Raw genomic sequence first — 24504 nt, 5'->3', positions numbered from 1 at the left:
CGTTTGTCTCAAAATGATATATTATTCCAGAACCAGTCTCAGGCTTCTTCCCTGTAAGTTTACTTTTGCAGTAGTCAAAACACACACATTCCTACCCCAGTAATTCACCCAAACTCCAGTTCAAACTGTTTTACTTGCATAGGTGTTTTTTGAAATGCGTATGATTCTCTTGTAGTATAAACTTCAAAGAATTTTTAGATGCTGTAAAGAAACAATTGTATCTGATGGGCTAAACAATACCAATACTTGCCATCTGTTTCATAAAACCATTTTTGAGCATTCTTCTCTAAGCAGAATAAAATCAATAAGCTGATATAAATCAATGTGAGTCTCAGAGGGAAGCTAACAACACCAACACTGTCCCTGTGATCCCCTTATTTAATTGAAATAGGAATCTTGGCATGCTCTATTTTTTAATCAAGGCCCTGACCCTCTCTTTTTTCCCTCACTTGTTTGCTTTGTTTTACCATCTATTCCTACACTCCACATATCTTGCCGAAACCAACAGTTTGTGGTTCATAAGGAACAGCTTTTAAAGCTATTCTGCAGAAAAAAGCATTTAGAGAAATAGATATTACTGAAAACAAGCCCCAAAACCCATATGATATGAACATGAGAAATATATAAAAGTAATTTTAAGAGCATTTCAAGTTCTGCATGCTCTCCACCTGGAACCTGCAGGGGGACACTGATTTCTGTCCCTGTCTTCTGCTTGATCTCATGTAATCACTAATGTAAAATTCTCTTGTGGTAGCACTTTAGCTTTTTTCCAGGTGACAGTGAGGGATAGAGCTATACAGGGGTTCAAACCAAAATCACAATGAGGAGCTGGAGAGGGGAAATGCAGCATTTAGTCATGTCTGTGGTGGCTGGCAGGTGACTCTGGGCTGCCTGACTCAGCCAAACTGGAGCTCTGCTCCTCACACTAAAGAAGATAAGGCTTTACATATTTCTTGCTTATGTGCAGAAAACTGCTTCTTTGGGGTTGGGGTCCCTAAGAGGAGAACAGTCCTCTAAGAACAATTTTCTTCCATTTGCAGAGTATTCAAAAGCATGCCATGTGTATATTGCGAGGGGCATTTGCACAAAGAAGTGACTCTGGTTGAAAGAGTATGTAAAAGTAACTTGGAGTTCAGTGTCAGGTAACAGCATTAAGTTAGGTACTACAGAGAGGTCTGAGTTTGAAATCTAGCAGTCAGGAGCAGTTAAAATCCAATTTGCCTGTCTTTGCAGCTTTTACGCAGTTGCTTGGCTGGGTTAGCCAGCCTGTGTGACAGAGGTGTGTTTCCACATCCTAGACATGTCCTCATCACTCCAGCAGTGGTTTCCCTGAAGCACCTAGCAGCACATGGGATGTGACACAGCAAGGGTGAGCTGCCAGCTTTGTCCTCTGTGACAGGGGTATCTACAGCCTGTAGTGAAGGAGAGAAGTCTCCCCATGTGTTCCACGTGTACTGTACTATTTTTTGTGTCATATCTTTATGGTGTCAGAAACTGAGCCTGTGACTGATTTTCTTGCAAACATGATTTAAAATTTTTTTTTAATGTAAATTGTTTCTATTCTAAATCCTTTTTAAAACAACCTTGCATCTTCTTTCTGCTAAACAGTAATAATTTCTTTAGAGGTAGGACTCTCTCTTAATTCAGAGCTGGAAGATATTTTGATTTGAGTGTCACATATTTTTGTGAAACTTTTTCATTATAATTCTTTCATTTGCTGGCTAGTGATTACAATGTATGGAGGGAAAGAGCAAAGTCCTCTGTGTGGGCTGTTGCCTGTAGCTGCTCCTTGGATTCTCTGCTGCTTTCCAGGTGTCCTGGAACGGAAGCAGAGTATTGTACATGTGGCTATAAGCTAAAAAGTAAAGATACACTGAGGCAATTCAGCACATTTTGAGACATGCTAGCTACAAATCCTACCCAAATCTGATTGCAGACCCAATACTTTGGCAGTTCAGTGAATGTAGTCTTTATTGACTCAGCACTCAGCAGTGGCATGTGGGATCTTCCGAACTTGTCCAGTCCAGCTGATCAGGTTTATGGGATCTGTTTGTAAACCCCTCCAGCCTTGAGGATTATGGGCCTGTAGCACACCTCTGCAGAGAAGACAAACAACCCTGAACCAAGGGATTAGGGACTGATATTTTTGTTTTATGACGAGATCCTCAAGCCATAGTTACGCTCATTTTGAAACAGCCAAGGCCTACAGATCTGTGATGGCTCTTCAGGGTCACACAGTTGAAGGGCAACCCTTGTGAAGAAAAAGTTGAGCCTCTCTTCCTGAGCCAAAACAGGCACATTTCTCTCAGGCAGCATAAATTCCTGCCTTATTGCTGAGGGGACAGTATATCTTTCAGCCTGCATGACTGGGAAAATGATAGAAGTCATCTTCATTAGGTTCAATTTTCAGGACTAAGTAGAGAAGCAAATTGCATCACTGACAATTTAGAGAGAGCAGGATGTGGGCTAACATCCCTCTGAATTCATCCTGGAAGAAAACACATTGTGCAGGGAGAAAAGTGTCTGTGTGCAGCTCAGTCCCCACATCAGTCATACTAGCTCAGGAAAAAGTGTGTTTTCATCCTGCATATCTCCAGCGTGATGCATTGGCTCTAATACTTTCAGTCAGATGAAGGCAGACCAGCAGGAAACTGACTCAGTCTCAAGCCATGGTTGCAAAAGCAGTATGAAAATAAATGTCTTGAAAAGCTTTGGTCTGAAGACCTACTGAAGGCAGAGGAGGTGTTGGCAGAACTGTCCTGGTGCTTTGGGACAGTCTCATGTTTTTCATGCAGTAGGACTGCAGCTGCACTGTTTAACAAGTGTAGGATTTTTACAGCTTGTTGGAAAGCAGTGCTGCATCCTTCTTGAAACTATATAGTTAATGCAAATGAGCACCTGGGAGATTTCTGCGTATCAATTATTAAATCAATAGGCACATTTAACCTGAGGTAAGGGGGAAATAGGATGGCAACACCCACCCACCCCAATTTCTGTCTTCTTCTGCTGTCTTGGGAGTGCAGGCCATGCTGTAACTCCTAGTCAGACTCTGTCTGCTGAGGTGAATTTAGAAGGATGTGTAGAACTACTTAGACCCTACCCAGGTATTACTCCATGCAAAAGGAGGCCCTTGTGAGCAGAATGATGCATGTCTTTGGCTGGAAACAAAGCAGAAGGGTAGGTCTGACTTCTGTAGTCATGCTGATCTTGTTGACCCCGTTTTTGGAAGCTAAGGACAGGAGCCTTTTCTGACGCTGGTTTGTGCTCTTATCTTTTTAATGTATCAGTCATTCCTAGCTGTTGCTTTTTCCTCCCAGTACCTAAAGCTAATGAGAATTTTGGCACTGCAAATTTAGTAGTCCTGGGCTGGGAGAGGATCAAAAGGCTAGTAAAAAGGTATGTGTGCAGAAGAGGGAGTTTTGCCCTTTGGAGGCCTTCAAGGACATTTTCTTCCATGTAAGATCTTAATGTGCTGGAGGTGGTAATTAAAATCTTGCTCTAAAGTACTCTGAAGCCAGAGCAAACAGGTACACAAACAAGATAATACCTTAACGAACTATTAAGGGATTGAACAAAGACTCATTCACAAGTCCTGGCAGTAACAGTAGTTGGCACTGTGGTCCATGTGAAGAATGCAGGAGGACAGGGGAAAATGTGTGCTCCAGGTTTGTCCGCACTAGCAACACCCACCTGCTGCTGTCATCTACACCTCTGCCATGAAGTGCAGAATCATTTTCCTTGCTGTGCCACCAAAGACAAAATTTCTTCCCACTGTTTCAAAGGCAGCTGTAGAGTCAAGGGGTCTTTGTTCCAGTCTGAGGCTGATAGCTTATTTGGCCCTGTCTGAACCACAGTCCAGTGTCATGGTGGGTAGTGTGCTAGTGAAGACAAGTGCTTATTAAAAGCTGCCTGCCTGTAATGTCAGGAAATCTGGGAATAGTAGAGATGGTTAAGAGACAATATACTTATTCAGATGATTGCAAATCAAAACATATTCAAAACATAGTTGGAAGGCTTACAACACATGACCTTACCAACCAGTTCTCCCCCCTGCCCAGTTAAGTGACATGTTTCAGTTTGAATACACATACTGTATATTTACTGGCACTATCAAGCACAGTACTCTGTATTTTTATGAGATTGGTTACTAAAGTAAATGTTAAATAATATCTTTTTAAGTGTTCTGTAGAAAATTCTTTGTTGTACTGGACATGTAAAAAATCACCTCTGTCTTCATGATTTCTGAGTGTAAATTTCCATTCAAGTTTCATATCCAGGCCACTGGAACCCAGGTGTAAATAATGCCCAAGTAAGACATTTCAACTATGTTTGTTTTATTGACTCATACGGAAAGTAGTTTTGAGGGGAAAAGGGAACTTTTTATCCTGATGTTTTTCTTCAAATAGGCAAGTAGGTCAAATTTAGGATTTGTCAGACAGACAACGTTTCATCATTCGCATAACCCAGGCTTCATGTACTTTAATTAAGAAAATCTCCTTCAGCTGTGTCATGTGAGGACAGTGTATGCTTTCACTCCAAGCTTGCTAACTGGTGTTTTTTCTCCCTTAGCCTAGTGCTATGTTAACTATTGCTACTGCAATGGTTGTGTCTGCACCCTTGCTAAAACCTGAGGATGCTGGAAATTTAAAAGTATTTTTGTTTGTTCTGGTGGATGGTGGAAGGAGTATTTGCCACCCCTTTTCCAAGAGAAACATGGTGTAAGGGGAAGGTAGGAGGTGCTGGCTGTCATAACCACTTCCTCACCTCTTTTTCATCCTAGCTGCCACAAAAGCTGCCTGGTGCACGCCTCCTGCATGATATTGGAGAACTCACAGCAGTCAGGCAAAGTCCCCAGTGACTAGAAAAGGGGAAACACCATGCCAATTTTTAACAAAGGGATGAAGGAATGTCTGGAGAATTACAGATTTGTGAGCCTTATTCAAGGCTTCAGTAAGGGCAAATTGTGCTTCACCAAACTGATCACCTTCTGTGATGGGGTGGCTGCAACAGTTGACATGGGAATACCAAGAGATGACTTCTGTAAAGCCTTTGACATGGTCCCACATGACATCCTTATCTCCAAATTGGAGAGACATGGATTTGATGGATGGAGCATTCAGCAGATAAGGAATTGGCCAGAGAGTTGTGGTCAATGGCTCTGTGTCCAGGTGAAGGCCAGTGATGAGTGGTGTCCCTCAGGGGTCTCTCTTGGGACTGGTGCTTTTCAGTATCTTTAAAAACGACCTGACAGTGAGATCCAGGGCCCTCAGCAAATCTGCAGATGGCACAAATGTGAGCAGTGCAGCTGGACACACCAGAAGGAAGGGATGCCACCCAGGGAGACCTGGACAAACCTAGAACTGGACCCATGAGAACATCACGAAGTTCAGCAAGTGCAAGTGCAAGGAGCTGCACCTGGGTTGGAGCAATTCCAAATGTGAGTACAGACTGGGAGAAGAAGTTGTTGAGAGCAGCCCTGAGGAGAAGGACTTGGGGTTTCTCATGGATGAAAAGTTGGATATGAGCCAACAGTGTGCACTTGCAGCCAATTGTATCCTGGGTTACATCAAAAGAAGTGTGGCCAGCAGCTTTTGTGACACCTCACCTGGAGTACTGCATCCAGCTCTGCAATTCTCAGCAAAAGACAGACACAGACTTGTTGGAGTGAACCCAAAAGAGAGCTACAAAACTGATCAGAGGGCTATAGCACCTCTCCTGTGAAGACAGGCTGAGAGAGTTGGGACTGTTGAGCATGGAGAAGGTTCCATGGAGACCTTATTGTGGCCTTTCAGTACTTAAAGGGGACATAACAAAAAAGAGGGAGAGGAGTTTTAAAATGGCCAGGTAGTATAAAAAGGCGAATGAGTTTAAACTTAAAGAGGGCAGGTTTATATTAAATATTAGGAAGAAATTCTTCACTGAAAGGGTGGTGAGACATTGGCACAGGTTGCCCAGAGAAGCTGTGGATGTTCCATCCGTGGTGCAAGGCCAGGCTGAATGGGGGCTTGAGCAATCTGGTCTCATGGAAGGTGTCCCTGGCCACAGTAGGGGGATTGGAGTTAGATGTTTAGGATGACACAGGACAATTTTAAGCTGTGTTGGGGGAAATTTAGGTTGGACATAAGAAAGAATTTCTTCAAAGCCCAGGGACGTGGTGGAACTATTTAAGGAAAGACTGGATGCAGCACTTAGTGCCAAGGTCCAGTTGACAATATCGCTCTAGGACATAGATTGGACTCGAAGGTCTCAGAGGTCTTTTCCAACCTGATTGATTCTGTGATTCTGTCACCTTCAACATCCCTTCCAACGCAAACCGTTCAACAATTCAGCGATTTTCTGTCACGGGTACCACGGGAGGTGATCAATTGCAGGGTCTGAGCGCGAAAGCACTCAATACTGCCGGCCGCCGGGACGGGCGGTATTTCCGGTAACGCTTGGCGAGAAAAAGGACCGAGACAATAGCAGCGAAGGAGCCGGTGTCCCGCGGGGCGCGGCGCGGCGGGGGCAGCTGGACAGCTCCGCTGTGCGGCTGCTGCCGCGGGCGCGCCCGCCCCGCCCCGCCCGCGCTGCCCCGCGCCCGCCCGCCCGCCCGCTCGCCCTCTCGCTCTCTCGCTCGCCATTTTGCGCCGGGTGCCGCCGCGGGCGCTGCACCGTCCGCGTCCCGGCCGCCCGCCCGGGCTGACGGCGCCCCGGCGCAGGAGGAGGAGGTGGAGGAGGAGGCGGCGGGATGGAGAGCGATCGGCTGGAGAGCCCGGTGAGCGCGGGGGAACCGGCGGGGCGCGGCCGCCGGGGCGGGGTGCGTCGTCCCTCCGCTTGTGATGCGGGGGGCTATAGGGTGTCTGCCTGCCTGTCTGCCTGCCTGTCTGTCTGTCTGTCTGTCAGTCCCCCCGGTGTGCGCCGACAGGTTCGTCCGTGCCCGGCCGGTAGGGCAGCCGGGACGGCGGGCAGGGCTCGCAGGGAGCTCCGACCGGCGCGGTGCGCGCAGGGGAAGCGCTCCCGGAGGGCGCCGGGCGGAGCGGGCGCTGCCTGCGCCCGCCCGACGCTGGTGCTCGGCGGGGCGCGGTGCCAGGGGCGGCCGCGGGGGCCACGGAATTACTGAACAGCCGCACCGATCCACAGGCGGCTCTTTGTGCGACAGATACAAGACGTAAATAAACGTATACATAAATAAATAAATAATGTTTCTGACTCGAAACTATTACCCTAATGAAGTCAAGACAGTTGCAGCCCTTAAACGTGAATTATACGTCAAGAAAGCCTGTTGTTTAACCAGTCTGACACTTAATTTCTTTTTTCCCCCCTTCCTCTTCGAAAGCCAGCGAGCAAGCTAAACATACGAACTCCTATTGTTAAGAAGTATGGTTGCATGTGTTTCACTAGGTCCTTGAGTGGAATTAAGACTACTCCCCTCCTTTCCTCCCCTGCAATGCAGACATGACCTAAAGATGAACTGAGTTTGCCTAGTGGCAATGCTCACTTCAGTTGAAATGAATGGTGTCAGTGCTTTCATAAATGTTAATTGAGATTTGTTTTAGTCAGAGAAGTGCCTCAAACCAGATAAAACTGTGTGCAATTATTCTACAGATCTGGGGTTTGGTGACATAGAGCAGTGCCATAACTCTTGGTGGCTTGTGTTTTCCTGCGCTTACACTTGTTTCTCCCTCTTTCTATCATGAAGGTTGCCATTAAGGGTATTGAAAGAGAGCTTATCTGCCCAGCATGCAAGGAATTGTTTACCCATCCACTCATCCTTCCCTGCCAGCACAATGTCTGTCACAAATGTGTGAAAGAAATACTTTTTGCGTTTGAAGACTCCTTTGCTGATGGAGGCTCTGAATCCTCTAATCAGAGTAGCCCTCGAATTAGAATCTCTGCTTCTAGCATGGACAGAATTGACAGGATTAATAGATCAGGTATGTATCAGAATTTGTGCATGTTTTCCTGATTTTATTATTAGACTGGCTTGAGCTGAATGGTATCTGCATTGGTAAAATGTCTTCCTGGTACTCCTGATACGGTTACAGAGATGACTTAGGGATAGTGCTACTCTTGTTCATTTTGTGTCAAGAACAATGGGAATATTTTTAAGGACAATGCACTCTGTTTCATCTATAATAAATGTCTTTGTGGCATTCTGTAAATCTTTATAACCATTGTGTTTGTTTATTTCTGTATTTCATTTACATGGAGATGCAATAGCATCGTGTTCAGTAGCGTGGAGATGTAGATTTTGGCAATTTCATTGCTGGTCAGTGGTTTGCTCTGGTTTCAACCAGCCCCAATGCAGTAGTTCTGACTTCCTTCTGAGCCTGTGCAGACTTTGCAAGTTAGAGTTTTGCCCTGCCCACTTCATTATGCATACAGTAAATAATTTTCCATTGGTTATGATTATTGCATGACTGCAGATTTGAAGGACAGATGACTATAAGCAGACAGCCCTAACAGCCTCCTTTATTGTGGTCTGCTCGAAGGTTTAAGGAGTGCTTAGCTGTAGGACTCCTCATGCTCTTTGTGGTATCATGCTAGGAAGATTCTTGCAGTCAGTGTAATCCACGGATGAGTTGATCTGCTTTTATACAGATGCATTGAAAGTGATTTGTGCATGCTTTACTTCTTGAAAGATACCTCATCTTGGCTTTTAGGCTTTCTTCTGACATAATTATCCACTTTAAAACCACATTCCCCCGTGCTCTGGAAGAGTTACTAACAGGACAAACTCTAAAGCTCTCTTATATTTTGTGTTACTAAAGTTCATCCTTCCCAGTTTTCACAGATCAAATGTGTAAACAACTACTGAATTGTTAGTACTGGTACTCTTTCCAATCAGTCTGATAAGCAAAAAACCACCAGTTTTTGGTATTCCCCCTGCTACCACCACCCTATCCTGAGACACATGTACACAAGTTGTTGCTGGAGTTGTAATCTTTAAATCCACTGGAGTCTGCCACCATCTCAGCAAACTGATTGGAATATATCGCCTCATCTGACCTGCTAGTAGAGAGGTGATTGCTTTCCTAAAGACCTGTTTGATGAGTAGCAAGAGAAAGTTGAGACTTGGAAATAATGAGCTTCCCCCTTCTTACCTCAAAGAGCATTGGGCAGATGCACATCACAGGAAAATTATCATCTCAGACAGTTCAGATTTGCAGAATGAAAAGCATATGGAAATGGCAGCATTAAAGAATAAATTTGTAAATTCAGGTTGTACTGTCTTTGCTTCTAATGTAACAGGCATTGTAGCTCCATTGCTGTATCAAGTGTGAGATTTGCTCTCAGACAGTTTGGTACCAGCAGTGGTCACCAGCTTGCAATTTACATTTGCACAGTTGTTGTCTTGCATCTGGAGTACTCATATTGTGTATTGCCTTGCTAAATTTGGTTTGTGATCTGTAGGGGAATTTGCAAGAAAACAGCTCCATAAGAGAGAAAATGCTAAGAAAATATCCAAAGCAGGGTCTCACATGCATAACAAAAACCTACTAGAACTTCTGGGAGGCTCGTGCAGGGCATGTCAGTGTCAAGATATTAGTGTCACATTTCAAAAGGCATATGACACCTTTCCACTATGGGTTTTTTTGGTTGTTTTTTTTTTTCCCACTTAAGGAATCCCTGCTGTCTCCATAAGGAATATAATCTATTTTAAATGGGTTTGGCATTTAAATTCTTGGTATGCCAGAAGGAGCTGGTCTGTATTTGGTCCTATTCTGTATTTGTTGTGCACACACAGCTTGCATTTACAAGTACAATTTATCTTAATGTGAAAAGGACAGAGCTCATTGAAATGGAGTGTATATGCTGCTTAAAATCCAGTGTGTTGGTTTAAAAATACTCCTCTTTATATTGTATTTAAAATCATTTTTAATTAAAAAAATCATGCGGTATATAACATGAAAATGAAGGCTATTTCTCATTGCTGTTCCATTACCTTTAATGTTACTGTAATTACAGTGTTGGTGTAATTAAAGTGTGTAATGTGGTTATGTTGACACTTGTGAGAATGTTGGAAGTATCTCTCCCTGTCCCTCTCCCCCCCAATGCCTTCTTTCTCCCTTTTCCTGTTCTGCTTAAATATTACAGTTGTTTGATATGCTAGGAAATTAAACATTCTTGCCTTTCAACCCTGCAGGAGTTTAACAGCCACAGGAGAGAAAGGAGTTGATGCTTTTCATTTGAACCATTGTAAACCAATGGTATATCTCATTTTTTGATGTCTAAACAGCTCTCTGTTCATTGTTCGCAGCCTCACAGAGGAGGTCTTTTGGGTGCAGAGGTAGAAATGCTTCACTTCTTGTGTTGGCTAGAGATAGTCTAGCATTTAGATCTCGAGTTAACTATTGTTGGTTAGCATATAGCTTTTTGTCAGTGGTCAAGTCCACAAAAAGGCTTTTGCAGTGAGCAAAGGTACAGCAAAGAAGTTCTGTGAGGACAGCTTTTCATTCTGTGCAAGACTGATTTAAAGGTCAACTGGACTGGAATTCAGTTAAGGGTTGGCTTAGATTTTTTTCCTTGTGTGTGTACACGACTGAATATATATTGGTGGGTGCAAAAATGCACACAGAACCCCAGCAACCACCACACCACTTCCTCCACCCCCTGCTTTTTAATTTTCAGGAGTTTACATGCTTATGTTTCAGTGCAACTGCTGTCTTACTGGTAATGAAGAGTGATTAATGGATTGATCTTCCTAATGTTTACACATCATGTTTGGCCATCACTTTTAAAAGGAATGTAATATTGGTTCTTTATTGTATCTAAGCCTGCTTCATTTGATGAAGAACAGATTGAAATTTACACCATGTTGATATGAGTAGGTAGATCTGAATCTCACAGTTTATCACAGCACATGAATATGTGAGGAAAACGAAACATTTTGCATTTACAGACTTGTAATATTTGGTGTGTCTAATGACACAATCAGATTGAAGGATAGTCAGTGTTTTAATTATATCTCATTTCCAAAATTGAAAAGCTCAGTCACTGTGTGGACTTTTTAAATACTGATTTCTTATTTTTTTATGTAACGGTCGGTCAAAAAAGAGAAGGTCCCCAAATTCCTTGTTGCCACAGTATTGGAAGACACATGAGGAATCCATAGGAATATAGGTGTCCTTCAAGAAAGATGTGAACTGAGCTAAACACAAATCTGAATTTCACACTCAGTGGAGGACAAAGCAGCTGATCGGAAGAGGGAGTTTAAATTGCCTCAGTTGAAGGCTGAATGTGTCACAAAACAGAGATACCACACGATACTGTCAGACTTCTTGGAAAGCTGTCCGTATCTGTTCTTTTGGCAGAAAGCACTTTCAATTTGTGAAAAACTAAAGTGTCTGAAAGTAACATTTGAGCTCTGCTGGCTTCTCTGATGAGGCCTTGCCCCTCTCCCTGCTTCATCTCCCTTTCTCTTCCCCTTCCCTCTTTATCCCTTCCCCTTGCTAACCCTATCCCCTTCCCCCCTCCCCTTTTTCCTTCCCCCTAAAAGTCCATACAAAAGCATCACCTGAGATATGGGGTGGAAATATATATTTATATTTTAAAAAACCCCCAACCTTTCAAGAGAATCCAGTTGACTTTTAAATCTTTTTTTTTAAACTTTCACACATTTAATGTCCGTGTCTTCCACAACCATAGAATTCTGGTAATACTGTTTACTTGGAAAACACAACTTTATCTTTAAGATGTCTTATCCCTTTGCAAACCATTCATTGCAGCTTGGACTTTTCAACATTTTAAGTGTTGGTACCTCTCCTTGGGAAGATGACATTTAAACATTGTCTTTAAAGGACATACTTAAGATTGCTCTTTGACCCAAGTCATTGCAATCTGTATGGTAACATTTCTGAGTCTATGTTGTGATAATTTTTTGTAACTGATTGAGCAACTTATTGTAAGTGGAGCAATCAGTTTACAAATCACAGTGGAAAATTTCATGTGATGATTTCTAATATTTCACAAAATACGTATTTGCTTGTTGTAAACTGAATTGGCAAAGGAAAGAGAATGTGGGTAGGACCTAAGTTTCCCTGAGCTGCACGTCTGTATATGTCTACAAAATCCAGGGGGTTTGTTGCTCTGGTTTTTTTGTGTGTGCTTTTTCTTTGTTAGGATTTTTTTGTGTATAACCAGAATTCAGTTTTAGCAAACTGGACACAAGACAGATAGAAAGACAGTGTCCAAAGTAATTCGTTACTTCATCAGTGCATTCTTCTTAAAGTACGAGTGTAGAAATCCTTTAAGCAGAAAGCAAATTAGAGTGTTAATATTTTAACACTCTCTAGGCAGAAAGAGACTGTATATCCTTACTTTTGAGTGTCAAAGTTGCAGAACACTGCAAGACGGTTTGCAAATAAATTTCCAAGATTTAAAATAGGAAAAAAAACCCAACCTAGACTCTCGAAGTGCTGTCAATGAAAAGGGATGAGACATCTGAAGGTGTGCAGGACTTCGTTGATACTGGATTGCTTTCCGTAAACAATGTCACCAGTCTTTGCAGAGCATGGCTCATGATGACAGTCTCATTTTGGTCCACCATGGGCAGAATGAAAGGCCTCCATTGGGATGGATTTGAATTTCAGATTGTATTTTTAAACTTGACCACTGCACCATGTTTTTTTTTTTCCTTGTTATCTTGCTTTGTCATTGTTTGCTCTCTGCTGTAGCATACTACTTGTAGGCAGTCCTGATATGTGCCACACTGTATGATTATTTTCTTAGTTTCAGCAAATGTATGTATTCTAGATCACTTTTTGTAGCTACTGTCTGCATGGCACTGCATGTGAAGTCATATTTTTGTCTAAGATGTAGTAGAAGTCTATGTAGAAGATTTCTCTGTGTTGCCGTGTGCAGTGCTGGCTTGGAGCATACACTGGAAATACAGTTTGTGTTTCACTGCTGTTGCTGTGCCTTGCATGCGTGTGTTGCTGTGTATGCCAAGTTATAGGTACTGCAGGATGTGCAGTAATTAATTCACTTCAAGTAAGTACTGAAAAAATATGAAATATGAAAAAAAAAATCTCTGCTCTCGTAGCCAGAGAGATGTATACCTGTCTTGTGTCACCCATCCTGTTCTGTAACTGCAGCCTAGTTCTGCTCAGAATTTACAGAAAGGCATGGGACGAGCTGGGTGGGAGACTGTCAGTGCATGCACACTTATCCATGCTCCAATTGTGACTTCTTAGCTGACAGTCATGCATAACTACCACGGGTCAAATTTCAAAGATATTTAAAGGAACTAATTCCTTGTAGGAGTGTTGGTTTGGTGTTTCATTTGAAGAGACTGGAAAGGGCATGATAGGAATGGAGGTTTTGGATTTTAAAGTGAAGGGGCAACAGGAGAGCAGCCCAAGGCAAGTGTATTTTGGGTAGCATCACAGGACACTTCAGGAAGAAAAAAAGCATTATTATTATATTATAATTAGCATTTTTGATGGGAAAATACTGATTAAATACAGAGAAGAACAAGTTTCCCTTCTGAAGAACCAATTTCCACACTAAGAATTCACCTTTAAGTCATACCTCCATTTACAAATTTGTTAGTGTCCTGGTTTCAGCTGGAATAGAGTTAATTATATACTGGAGTATATGCTGGAGGGATAACAATAATTTAAAAAAATAGCAATGCAAAAGAGAAAGAGGAATAAAATCCAAGATAAACAAGTGATGCACAATACAGTTGTTCACTCACTGCCCTGTGCCCAGCCTGTCCCAGCTGACTGCCCCTAGTTTATGTTCTGGACATGACATTCTATGGTATGGAATATCCCTTTGGCCAGTGTGGGTCAGCTGTCCTGGCTGTTCTCCCTCCCGGCTTTTCATGCACCTGCTCACTGGTGAAGCATGGAAAACTGAAAAGTCCTAGATTTAGGGTAAGGACTACTTAGCAACAGCCAAAACATCAGTGTGTAACAACATTATTCTCACACTGGATCCACTGTACCACCTACTGAGAAGAAAATTATCTCTAACCCAGATGAAATCAGGACATTTAGTTATACTGACATGCAGTGTTCTCAGAGAGATCTTAAAACAATGTACCAGCGCTACAGAATGTGTGTTTTTTGTTTCTTTGTAAGGAGAAGCTGAGAGGATACAAGTTAAGCCTAAAGACTGGCTTAGCCTGCTTTTGAAATACATAAAGAATTCTTTCTGGTAGTTGCATCCTGTGGGCTCATGAGGGAGATGGGATGCACTCCTGGTTTGATAACCTCAGGAGCATCACCTTGTGAGTAACCTCTGAGTCTGTATGAGCCATTCCCCTAACAGACTCAAAGGGCTCCTTAGGTTAGTGGCTTTTCTTGAGCCTGTGATTTTATTTTGGAGAGGGGGGGAAATTTGTGTGTAGCTGTTTGGTAGGAATGCAGCTTCTCTGCAGTTCCTCCTTTAGAAATTATTAAAGATAGATGTACCCTGTGGAGATCTGTGGTTCCTCAGTTCAGGGTGGAGGAATCTCTCCCATATAACTACCTCAGACTCCGCTTTGGTGTGCAGGGCTTATTTTGCAGCTCTCCTTTATTGAAGCCTTTCAGCAGGGGCCAAGTCAGCCTCTGCATTTTTTCACTAAATGATTTGGCTGAGATATCATACTGTTCCCTCATTTTCCTGGGTTTTTTTTATGATGTCTCTTAGGATGAGTAAAGTAAGTTTGAACTCAGCCAAAGCAAGCTTCAGGGAGCTCAAAGCTGGCTATATTTTTCTGTTGCTCTGGGAGTAAGCATCTTTCACTTTAATGTCTTAGGAAGCTGTTGCTCTCTATGTGGGCAACCAGTTAGTCTAAAACCACCTGGCTTCCACGAGGTTTTGTGTTTATTGTTTCAAAAGGCTACAGCCTGAGTGTATCCAAAACTAGATAGAGAAGATAGAATTGGAACAGCTAAATTTATCTTAACATAAAATTAAGTTGTAGAAGAGTAGTTTGTAATGTCCCTTGGAGTCAGAAATTACAGTACCTTGTCAGGGCGATTGTATTCTTTTTGGCTTGGCAGACTGCATCTGAATTGGTGTTGTACTGGTTTGGATGATGTGCTACAGTTTGGAATTGATTCATAGATTCCTGTGCTTCTTTTAAAATCTAAACCAGTTTGGTTTGTGCTCATCCTGAACTGGGCTTTGGTGTCTACACAGGCAGAAAACGCAATTCACTGACTCCTAGATCGACTCTGTTTCCTTGTCCTGGTTGCCAGCGGGATATTGATCTTGGAGAGCGTGGCATCAATGGCTTATTTCGCAACTTCACTTTGGAAACCATTGTGGAAAGATACAGACAGGCAGCCAGGGCAGCCATTGCTATTATGTGTGATTTCTGCAAACCTCCACCTCAGGAGTCCACAAAGAGCTGCATGGACTGCAGTGCAAGCTATTGCAATGAATGTTTCAAAATACACCATCCTTGGGGAACCGTGAAAGCCCAGCATGAGTATGTAGGACCAACCACCAACTTCAGACCCAAGGTAAGTGTACTGTACCCTACAGAATTTGGGTTGCAGGATTCTCGTGTAGCTTCAGATGTATCTGTGCAATGGTGGTTGCTTTTTAGGACCATTATTGCTTTATTGACTATTGCTGTTATTTATTGAGTGAACCACAAGATTTTTTTCTTGCTGGTGGTCAAGTGGTTGTCACTGAAGGGGACAATGAGAACATTCTTGAAGGGTACTATAAAAAGAGGGATTTTTACTTTGCGGAATGGATTGTGTTACTTGTGATTTGAGTCTTTCTTTCCATTTTTTTTTTTTAAGACAATGATCACAGATCACAGAAAATTCTGAGCTGAAAGGGACCCACAAGGATCATCAAGTCCAGCTCTTAAGTGAATGGTTCATACAGGGATTGAATCCACACCCTTGATGTTATTGGCACTATGCTCTTGAGCATCTAGAATGGGACTGCCTCAGGGGATGCCTGTGTGTGATAAACTTTAAAACCTCAACACACCTGGCCTCTTCCATGCCCCCTTTAGGCACATCCCCTTTGGATGCTTTGTGCCTAAACTTGATCCATCAGAAAGCATCTTCTTTCTCTCCTTCTTTGCATCTAACTAGAGCAAAAGGTGGAGTTAAGGTCTCCATTGCTATTACACCATTATTTTTTTATCTGTACCATAAGAGATAAAATTTAATGGCAAAATTTCTGCTTCATACACTGATGCTGCTGGTGCTGCATTCAGACAAAACAGAGTGATAACAAAATGCTGCTACCTTTGTGTCTCACGCTAAGCATGGTGCAGTACATGGCAGTGCCTTTTTGAATTTAAGTTACATCACAGATGTGACATGTCACAGATGCCACCTTGCTAACCAGGGACCACAAAAGCCTTAATGTCCCACCACGTGCTGTGTGCCTGTGCCTCCTTGCTGGAGGTCACACAGATACTGGAAATGATGATGGTCAAGAAGTCCTGATTAATTATGGTTCAATTAAGTAAATTTGATTAATGTGCAATGTGTAAGAAGCTCTTGACTGCTGGTGTACCTTCCTTCTGAGACTGGAAAGATTTGAGCCTCTAAAGTTAGCAAGCTGGCAGATAGTGAGCATCCAGTAGTCCACTTGGTGCTTATTTCCTGTTAAAAGTGAGCACATGCTTCATATGCTTACAAATGTCTTGCACATGTTGAAATGTCCTTCTGTTGGATAAAAGAGAAGGGTGAAGGTTTGCATAGTATCTTCTAGCTCTTGCTTTAAAATGCTGTACAGCTCCTTAAAAACTTCTCTTCTATGGTATCTAAACCCTCACAGCTGCAACGCTGCTACTTGAAAATACCAAAGACATCTTGTGATCCCTGTGCACTCTTAAAGGTGCCCTATGGTGTTACACTACATGCAGACTGAATTCAGGATTAAAAGTCAGTAGTTGACTTCTCTTGAAGCAGAGCAAAGTAGGGTGAAGTGGTTTAGATTATTCTGACACAGATGCATTGAGTATGTGTGCACCAGTGGGATTTAGCATTTCTAATTTTATGTGAAGACAGAAAGCAGGGAAAAAAGGAGAAAAGCATAGTGTAGTTAACTTTAGTTTTTGAAAAACTTCCCAACAGCAGTAATCTGATCTTTACTGTGCTCTTACAGAAACTTTTCTGAGGACTGCTTGAGCTTAGTATAAAGAAAGAAAGGTGCATTTTTCATTTTTCTGCATTTTTAAGACCTGAGCTGAAAGCATGAAGTATTTGTTGGTTTCCTAAACAATGTTTTCAGTCATCACTTTAATTTACAACCAGGCTGGAGAGCACTTCGAAGTGTGTGTGGTGGGGATGGGAGAAGTACATACTGGGCTGATTGTGAGTTTTAAGAGAAGATAATAAGGCAGTCTGCTGACCTCTGCTGTCTCTCACTTGCAGCCTGTAATTCTTGCTAATATGAGTAGATAAATAAAAATATGGGTTTTTTGCTAGGTGTGACTCTACACTGCTGTGGAAAAATTACTTCCACAGCCTAAGTGATTGACTGTAGTTTTTGGAGATGTTTGCCTGCACAGCTGATTTTTTTGGCAGCTTCCTTTTCCCCTTTTTATTTCCTTCCAAATCCCGTAGTCAATGCTAATTGCATAATTGGGTTAATGATAATTTTAATGTTCTAAGGTGCTGGTGAGACTAGTAACTTTGGGCTTTTCAACATAGCCTAAGATAACATTTGGGACTTGAATGTTGGTTTCAGGTTTTAGCTTATTGTGTCCATATTTGTGCTGCTCACAATTTTCTATTTTTATGCCCTTTTCTGACCTTTCTTGTGGGGGGGCATATTGAAACTGAAAAGCTTCCTCAAAAGCTTCTCTTCGGTAACTTCTGTGGAGTAGATGACCCAAATGTTTTCTTTCAGTGCTCTAGAACGAGGCAAAGCATTGTTTGTTTTTTAAAGCAACACACACAGACACACACACACACACACACACAGACACACACACACACACACACACATTTTATGTGGTTTAATCTGTTGCCTGAGCTTGGACTTGAGCAGCACTTTTTTTAACTCTTTGAGCATTTATTTACCCATGTTCAGTTCTTGAAAGATTATTTTCAGCAAACACCAGCTTTCTTGCAATGCTGTTTGAGCTAATCGTGGAAGGAGCCCTCAGTGTGACTGGAGTCAGATGGAAAGATTGAAACACTGGAGTCTTTTGTATTTAAAATTACTGTAGCTGGTGGTGGCTGCACTTTGTTGCTCCAAGAGCAATGGCTATGTGGCTTATCAAAATCTAGCTTAGGCTTAAATTGCTACAGTGTTATGTCAGCTCTTGCTTTAAGAAACGCTTCATAGCTGTTGCAAGAGATGCTGGCATGAGCATGGTTAAGTTTGACTGGCTGGGTGTGTTATATATTGCATTTACAGCTCTGAGCAGGAGTGTAGGGTGCTGGAGGCATCGCAAGCAACATGGGCAGGGGTTAGCAAAAGGTTGTTTGCTATATGGAGTCTACACAGACACTGCTAGAGGTTTACATACTGTAAACCTTGTGAAACTGTGTGTGTTCATCTGCTGGCTTTCACTGGCATTGACAAATACAAAAGGTAGAAGATAAACTGGCTATAAAAAATTCGCTGATGAAATCACATGCTGCTTTGGGTTGACTGGGTGTTTTGATTGTTTGTTGGAAGTACACCTGTATTGTCTCTTTCCTTTTCTTTTTTTTTTCCCCCCACAGATTTTGATGTGTCCAGAACATGAAATGGAGAGGGTAAACATGTACTGTGAAATCTGCAGAAGGCCTGTTTGTCATCTTTGTAAACTGGGTGGAGGTCATGCAAACCATAGAGTAACAACCATGAGCACAGCCTACAAAACCCTTAAGGTAAAAGAAAATATCATTGGACCTGACCTTAAGAAGGGGAGGAGTACTTCTGATGTGAGGGCAAACTCCCTCTGGCTGGAAGCCAGGATTTGTGTTTAGGAGACCCTGAACTAGTCTTGAGGCCTGTCGTTGTGCAGCATTGGTTAATGTATATGTTAGTGTGATGTAGGGCATGTTTTAGAACCTAAATTGCTATTTGCTGTGATGCTTGAAACGTAACCCCTTAAAAGTGCTTTCACCTTATTTCAGCTAATTGTACATCAGTACTGACAATGCAGAAGGTTTAAGCAGTTAATACTTTACGATCAGCTTTTTTTAATATAAGTGTTCGGGTAGCTTGTGGTAGCTGGTACTTGAGAAGCACTTCTGAAAATTTTGCATCAGAAGTACCTGTTGACACCTTAGTATGTATCTTTGTGTGTTTTGGAAGCTGTATAGCTGTTAATTTCCTAAGCAAAGCACAACAGAGAAGACTTGCAAACATCAATTTTTTATTAAAGACTGCACCTACTTCCTCTTCTTCCTTTTCTTCCTCTCTTGCTCACAGGAGGAAAAAAAAAAGAAGGAAAAAAAAGAGACCAGACTAGCCTGCCTTGTGCTCTTTGGCCTCCTCACTAGTTGAAAGGCTTTTCCTGTACAATTGCTTGCTCTTGCAGCTAAGGAAGCACAGGGACACTCATAAACCTGTGATGTGAACTACTCCTTTTTCTAGCAATTCTTACTACAAATGAGTTAATAGCTAATAACTCCTTTCTGTAAGTTTAATGTCCTGAAGCATAATGTTCCTAACCTAAGAGAGGGTGACTCCTGGGTGATTGGGAGCCAGCTGACACTGTCACCTCTTGTCCTTAGGGGCTGTGCCACCAGTCTTGCTCACAGTTGCTTTGCAGTCTCTGCAGGTCGCCAAACAATTCTCCACAGGATTGCTGCTCATGACTGGTGTCAGGTGTTGCCCTTGTGGCTAGGTAGACTGAGGACTAGCTGGATGACCTGTCTGTGCTGGTTGTCACTTTGTGTGAGATACCCTATTCTTGCTGTTTTACTCCAACAGGAGAAGCTTTCAAAAGATATTGAGTACCTCATCAGTAAGGAGAGCCAGGTGAAAGCTCACATCACACAGCTGGATCTGCTGCTGAAAGAAACAGAGGTAAGAGTGCCTTGCAGGTTGTCTGGAGCTGGCCTTTGTAGAGACACGGGAAGGACTGTGTCTTCACTGTTTTCAGTGAAGTTTCAAACTTTGGGCTTTTCAGTTAAGGAGTGAAACAATTTTTGAACACTTTATGCTAGTACTGAATCACACATGGCAAGACCTAGTCCTGCCAGTGTGGGAAGCATGCAGAGTGAAGTTCATTTTTGGGTGCTGCTGTAAATTTAACTGAAATAAAGCTTGCTTGATACCTTAACCAAAGTGGGTTAAACATTGGGTATTTGTGCTTTTATGATGGTGCATTATTTACGCTGCCTGTTTACCTTGAGAGAGTCAGAATTAAGGGCAAAATCTCCGTGAAAGGTCATGGCTGGAAACTCACATACAAGCTTGTCATACATGAAATCCCTAATTGTGCTTGGTCTTTGCATATTAAGTGCTTTAATTAATTAATTCTGAATTAAATGTTTTAAATGTTAAAATTAACCCATCAGCCCAGGTACAAAAATCAAGTTCCATTATCAGTGTTTTCAATTGTTCAAAGTAGTTTATTAAAAGAATTGCACTATTCCCAGTTAAAAATCCCCAGTTTAAAAAATCCCCAAGTTATGTCCCCTTCTCAAACTTCAAACCACCTGTACACTATAAGAGTTATCTTTCCTATGTTTATTGAATACTTCTACAATTGTTTTAAGATGTGTTAGATGTATTTTAATATTTTTTTTAAGTGTTTTTACTTTGCACCCTAACTCAAAGCCTAACTCCAAAACCCCAGTTCTAACAGCCAGCAGCTATTTTTAGCCCCATAGCCACCACCCTGTAGGCAAGCTCCATGGCAACCTGAATTTTAATGAAGGCATTTTAGCACCCTTATCTCAACTGATACCACCCCTCTGACAACGATGAGCCATTGGTGGACAGAGATGATCTGTCAAAGGGAAAGCACCAATCACTTTAAACCGAAGGGGCGGGCTGTGGGCGGACTGGGGTGGAGCAAAGGCACTATAAAATAATGAGACAGGCTTCAAAAAGATAGAGAGGTGAGGGTGTTTTCTGCAGGCTAGCTGTGGTGGGCATCAGTGCTGGGCATTAAAAGCCTTACTCCTATTAAGGAGCCTTTAGTAACTTTTTCGACTTTTGGACCAGCCAAAAGCCAGCCCAGCACTGCAAGTCCTTTTTCTCTACCTGAGGTCCAGTGCTGTCTCAGCCAGAAGATCTCAGATCCCTGTGCTCCTGGGGCATACCATCTATTGAGCCATAGGATCCCAAATTTTTATATTTTTCTAATTTCTGTAATTTTTCAATTTTTCTGTTTTCAATAAATTATTTTAATTTTTTATATAACTAAGAGTTGTCTCTTTTCTCACAACGCTGAAAAACCCGAAGGCAGAAATTGCAGAAGCTCCTGGTACTGGTGTATCTTGATTACAGATTGCCTTTGTACTTTGCAGTTCCTTTTATCCAGGGCAGTAGTCAGAGGTGGCACTACAGTTCAGAGGGTGTACTCGAGAAGCTGGGTTTGGGTGTTCAGTTCAGGGTGATTGGGGAAGATGGAAGAGCATCTAGCTCTTGGGCATGAAGACTTCAGAGACAGACATGCTTTCACAGTGCTTCTTCATGAGCTATCTAGACAAATGTAATGAATAACTCGAGACATAATCAGAGGAATACTTCCCTTCATTCTCTTAAAGACAGCAAATGCTGACTAGCTTGGGTGGTATGCTGATCTCATTTTCAGTGGTGAATAGCATAACAAAGCTTATTAGTCTTGTGTGTGAAATGGATGACTAGATTACTGTAATGTCTTGAACAACCTTAAGTATGTTTCTGTACAGAGCCCCAGTGATACAGAATCTGTCTAAAATGTCTTTTATTTTCTCCTAGTGCAACAGTGAAAGAGCTAAACAAGAAGCATCTCAGAGTTTTGAGAAATTATATCATGTCCTGGAAGAGAAGAAATCTGCAGCTCTTAGGGCAATTGAAACTTCTAAGAATATAAGGCTGGAAAAATTGCAGACACAAGTGGAAGAATACCAAGGGCTCCTGGAAAATAATGGCCTTGTAGGATACGCTCAAGAAGTGCTTAAAGAAACTGATCCCTCCTGTTTTGTTCAAACAGCAAAACAACTTCATGTCAGGTATCTTAAATATCTTCTGTTTGAAGTGCAGGTACTGTTCCAGGAGGTCTCTGCTGTTGTATTCTTGAGAAAGCTGATAGCAAAATACTTGGGAGATAGTCCTGGTGGTGTTCCAGCGTTAGAGCTGGAATTCTTGCATTAGTGTGTGTATTAGGAAACAACACTCAGGAGAGGAGGGCTCTTGTCCTGCCTCAGTGCCTAGCCTTGTTCAGTGGCACTGCAGAGGAAGGGTAGTCTGTTTAGCTCCCAAATTCCTTTTCTCAGAGATTTTATCAGGTGTTTGCATGTTAATCTAGCAGGTCTCTTCTGGCTTTAAGGTCTTTGATCTTTGTGTTCTCTACTAGCACATCAGTTTTGTTCTTTGCACATAATGCTCCAAATTAATTAAATGCTTTGCCAACTGAATATATCCTGTTCATTATCTTTACACTGATGTACAAAAGGCCTTTAATTTTGTATTTGAGAATCTTTTTAGATAGACAAAAATTTCTGGGAGACATCAGTAAGTACATGAAAGCAGAACTTTTTTTAAAGCAAAACCTAGCATTTTTACTTTATGGAATGTCCACCTTGAATTGCCCTTTTTTCTCTTGTGCTAGTCTGCTTCTTCTGTGTTTTCAGAATCCAGAAAGCTACTGAGTCTCTGAAGAGCTTTAGGCCAGCAGCTGAAACTACTTTTGAAGACTTTGTGGTGGACACTGCTAAGCAAGAAGACATCCTTGGTGACTTGTCCTTCCATTCCAATGGTAAATTCTGAGAACATCAGGTCTTTCCCAGGTTACAGCTTTAAGGGCTTCTCTGGAGAAAGGGCAGCAGTTTTTTCTTATTGGTGGAAAGGGCAGCAGTTGCAGGGCTCAGTCCTGTGACTCGCATTGTGCCTTCTGTCTCCACAATTCAGAAGGCATTACCTGGCAGCAGTGTAAGCTTCAGCTTTCATAAAGAAGCTAAAATGATATTGCCTTCGGTACCAGTTTGCACTGGCTTCCAAAATATTGTAGTTACATCACACTCAGTCTTTCTAAAAGATTTTATTGCATGACAGAAAGTAATAGTTTGTAAAGCTGCCAGAAAAAAAATCGCTCAAGCCTCTCAAAGTAAAAATAGAAAACGGGATTTATTTAAGTGTATGAACAGAGAACCATCCTCATCTGCTCTATTTAACTCAGAGAGTTAGATTCCCTCCTTTAACCAAGCTATAGCTCAAAAATGGGCTGGGTCTTGGTTTAAGACAATTCTAAGAGGTGGACGCTTTAAGATGAGTTTCCTCCCAATATAGTTTTAACCAATTCCTTTCCACCAATAAGAAAAAACTAATAGGAGTAGGGAGAAGTGAAAAAATGACAGTTTACTGCAAAAACAAAATAACAATGTATTACAGCTGGGGATGGGGTCCGAGGCTGTGACCCAGGAAGAGGTGACCGGTCCGGGGAGATGGTCCCGAAAGGAATCGCCTTCCCGACGTCCGGTGTCTTCCCCCAGCTGCTGGCAGAGGGGCCCTTGCAGAGACTGTCATCTCTTTAGTGATTGTCAGCTCGTGATTCCAGCTCAGCTCTGCCAAACCAGACCAGAGAGAGAGATGAGAGGCTCGTGTGGCTGGTTCCGCACAGAGGTAGCTTCATTGTGGGTCCCCTCCGGCGAAGGGGGGAGCCAGTGACAGCAGCCCTCTCCTGGAGGGGCCCGAGGGAGCTTGCCTTTATAGGGATACAGGGGATCAGTAGGGGACCAGTGGATTACTGAGGGTCTGGGACAGACCAGTGGGTTACAGAATGATCTGCACAGTGTCTCCCAAAGGATTGTGGGTCTGCCTTTCCTTGCCATGACCCTAGAAATGGTTGCCTTTCCAGGGAGTCCTGCTGGGCGATTGCAAAATCTCTTATCTCAGCAGAGATCCCTCCAGGGCAAGGGCTGGGCATACCCCACAACTCCCCCTTCTGTATTTATTAAAAAGGCATTCCCAGCAGCCTTTCTGCAGCAACGTAGGAGGCAAGAGAACATAAGTAACACAGTAATAATTACAATGAATACCCACAAAGCTCCCTTAATCAAAGATGCAATCCATCCTGTTATTTCCCATTGTCCAAAAAGGTCATTATCTACTTTTAGGTCATCGAGGCTGTGGTGAGGACAGCATCAACGTAGATACATTTCATCTTTGCGCAGGGATGGGGCTTCTGAGAGGGAATATAAGCGAGATCTGTTAGCTTTGTGGTGAGAGGTTTTGGGGTTTAGGGAGGTTTGACAAGGGTTGAGGGAAGGGGATATTTTGGGGTAACAAGGGGTGATAACATATAAACTAAGGATCAGTTTTTTCAGGCTGTGTCTGGCCTATGGCTTGACTTTTTTGCTGTAGCTTCTTGTTCAGCTTTCTGTTTCGTCTGCTGCCGTGTGGTGGGACGATCTTTCTCCTGGTTGGTGGGCATCCGGCGACGTTTTCGTCTGCATG

At 42.5% G+C, this 24504-nt stretch overlaps 1 protein-coding gene across 1 annotated transcript in view; it reads left to right on the top strand.

Annotated features, from left to right (window-relative positions):
- Window positions 1-7694: 7694 nt before the first annotated feature.
- The window catches only part of TRIM36 (tripartite motif containing 36), a 28397-nt gene continuing 11587 nt past the window's right edge, over window positions 7695-24504 (top strand). The window contains exons 1-6 of the mRNA XM_069002239.1: window positions 7695-7913; window positions 15118-15443; window positions 18630-18776; window positions 19828-19923; window positions 21808-22061; window positions 22683-22807. Of these exons, the coding sequence (XP_068858340.1) occupies window positions 7883-7913; window positions 15118-15443; window positions 18630-18776; window positions 19828-19923; window positions 21808-22061; window positions 22683-22807 (979 nt within the window). The 5' untranslated portion in view covers window positions 7695-7882. The remainder of the gene's footprint in view (window positions 7914-15117; window positions 15444-18629; window positions 18777-19827; window positions 19924-21807; window positions 22062-22682; window positions 22808-24504) is intronic.

This window comes from Aphelocoma coerulescens (assembly GCF_041296385.1).
Source record: "Aphelocoma coerulescens isolate FSJ_1873_10779 chromosome Z unlocalized genomic scaffold, UR_Acoe_1.0 ChrZ, whole genome shotgun sequence".
NCBI classification, from domain to species: Eukaryota; Metazoa; Chordata; class Aves; order Passeriformes; family Corvidae; genus Aphelocoma; species Aphelocoma coerulescens.
This window is presented reverse-complemented; position numbering and strand designations above follow the sequence as displayed.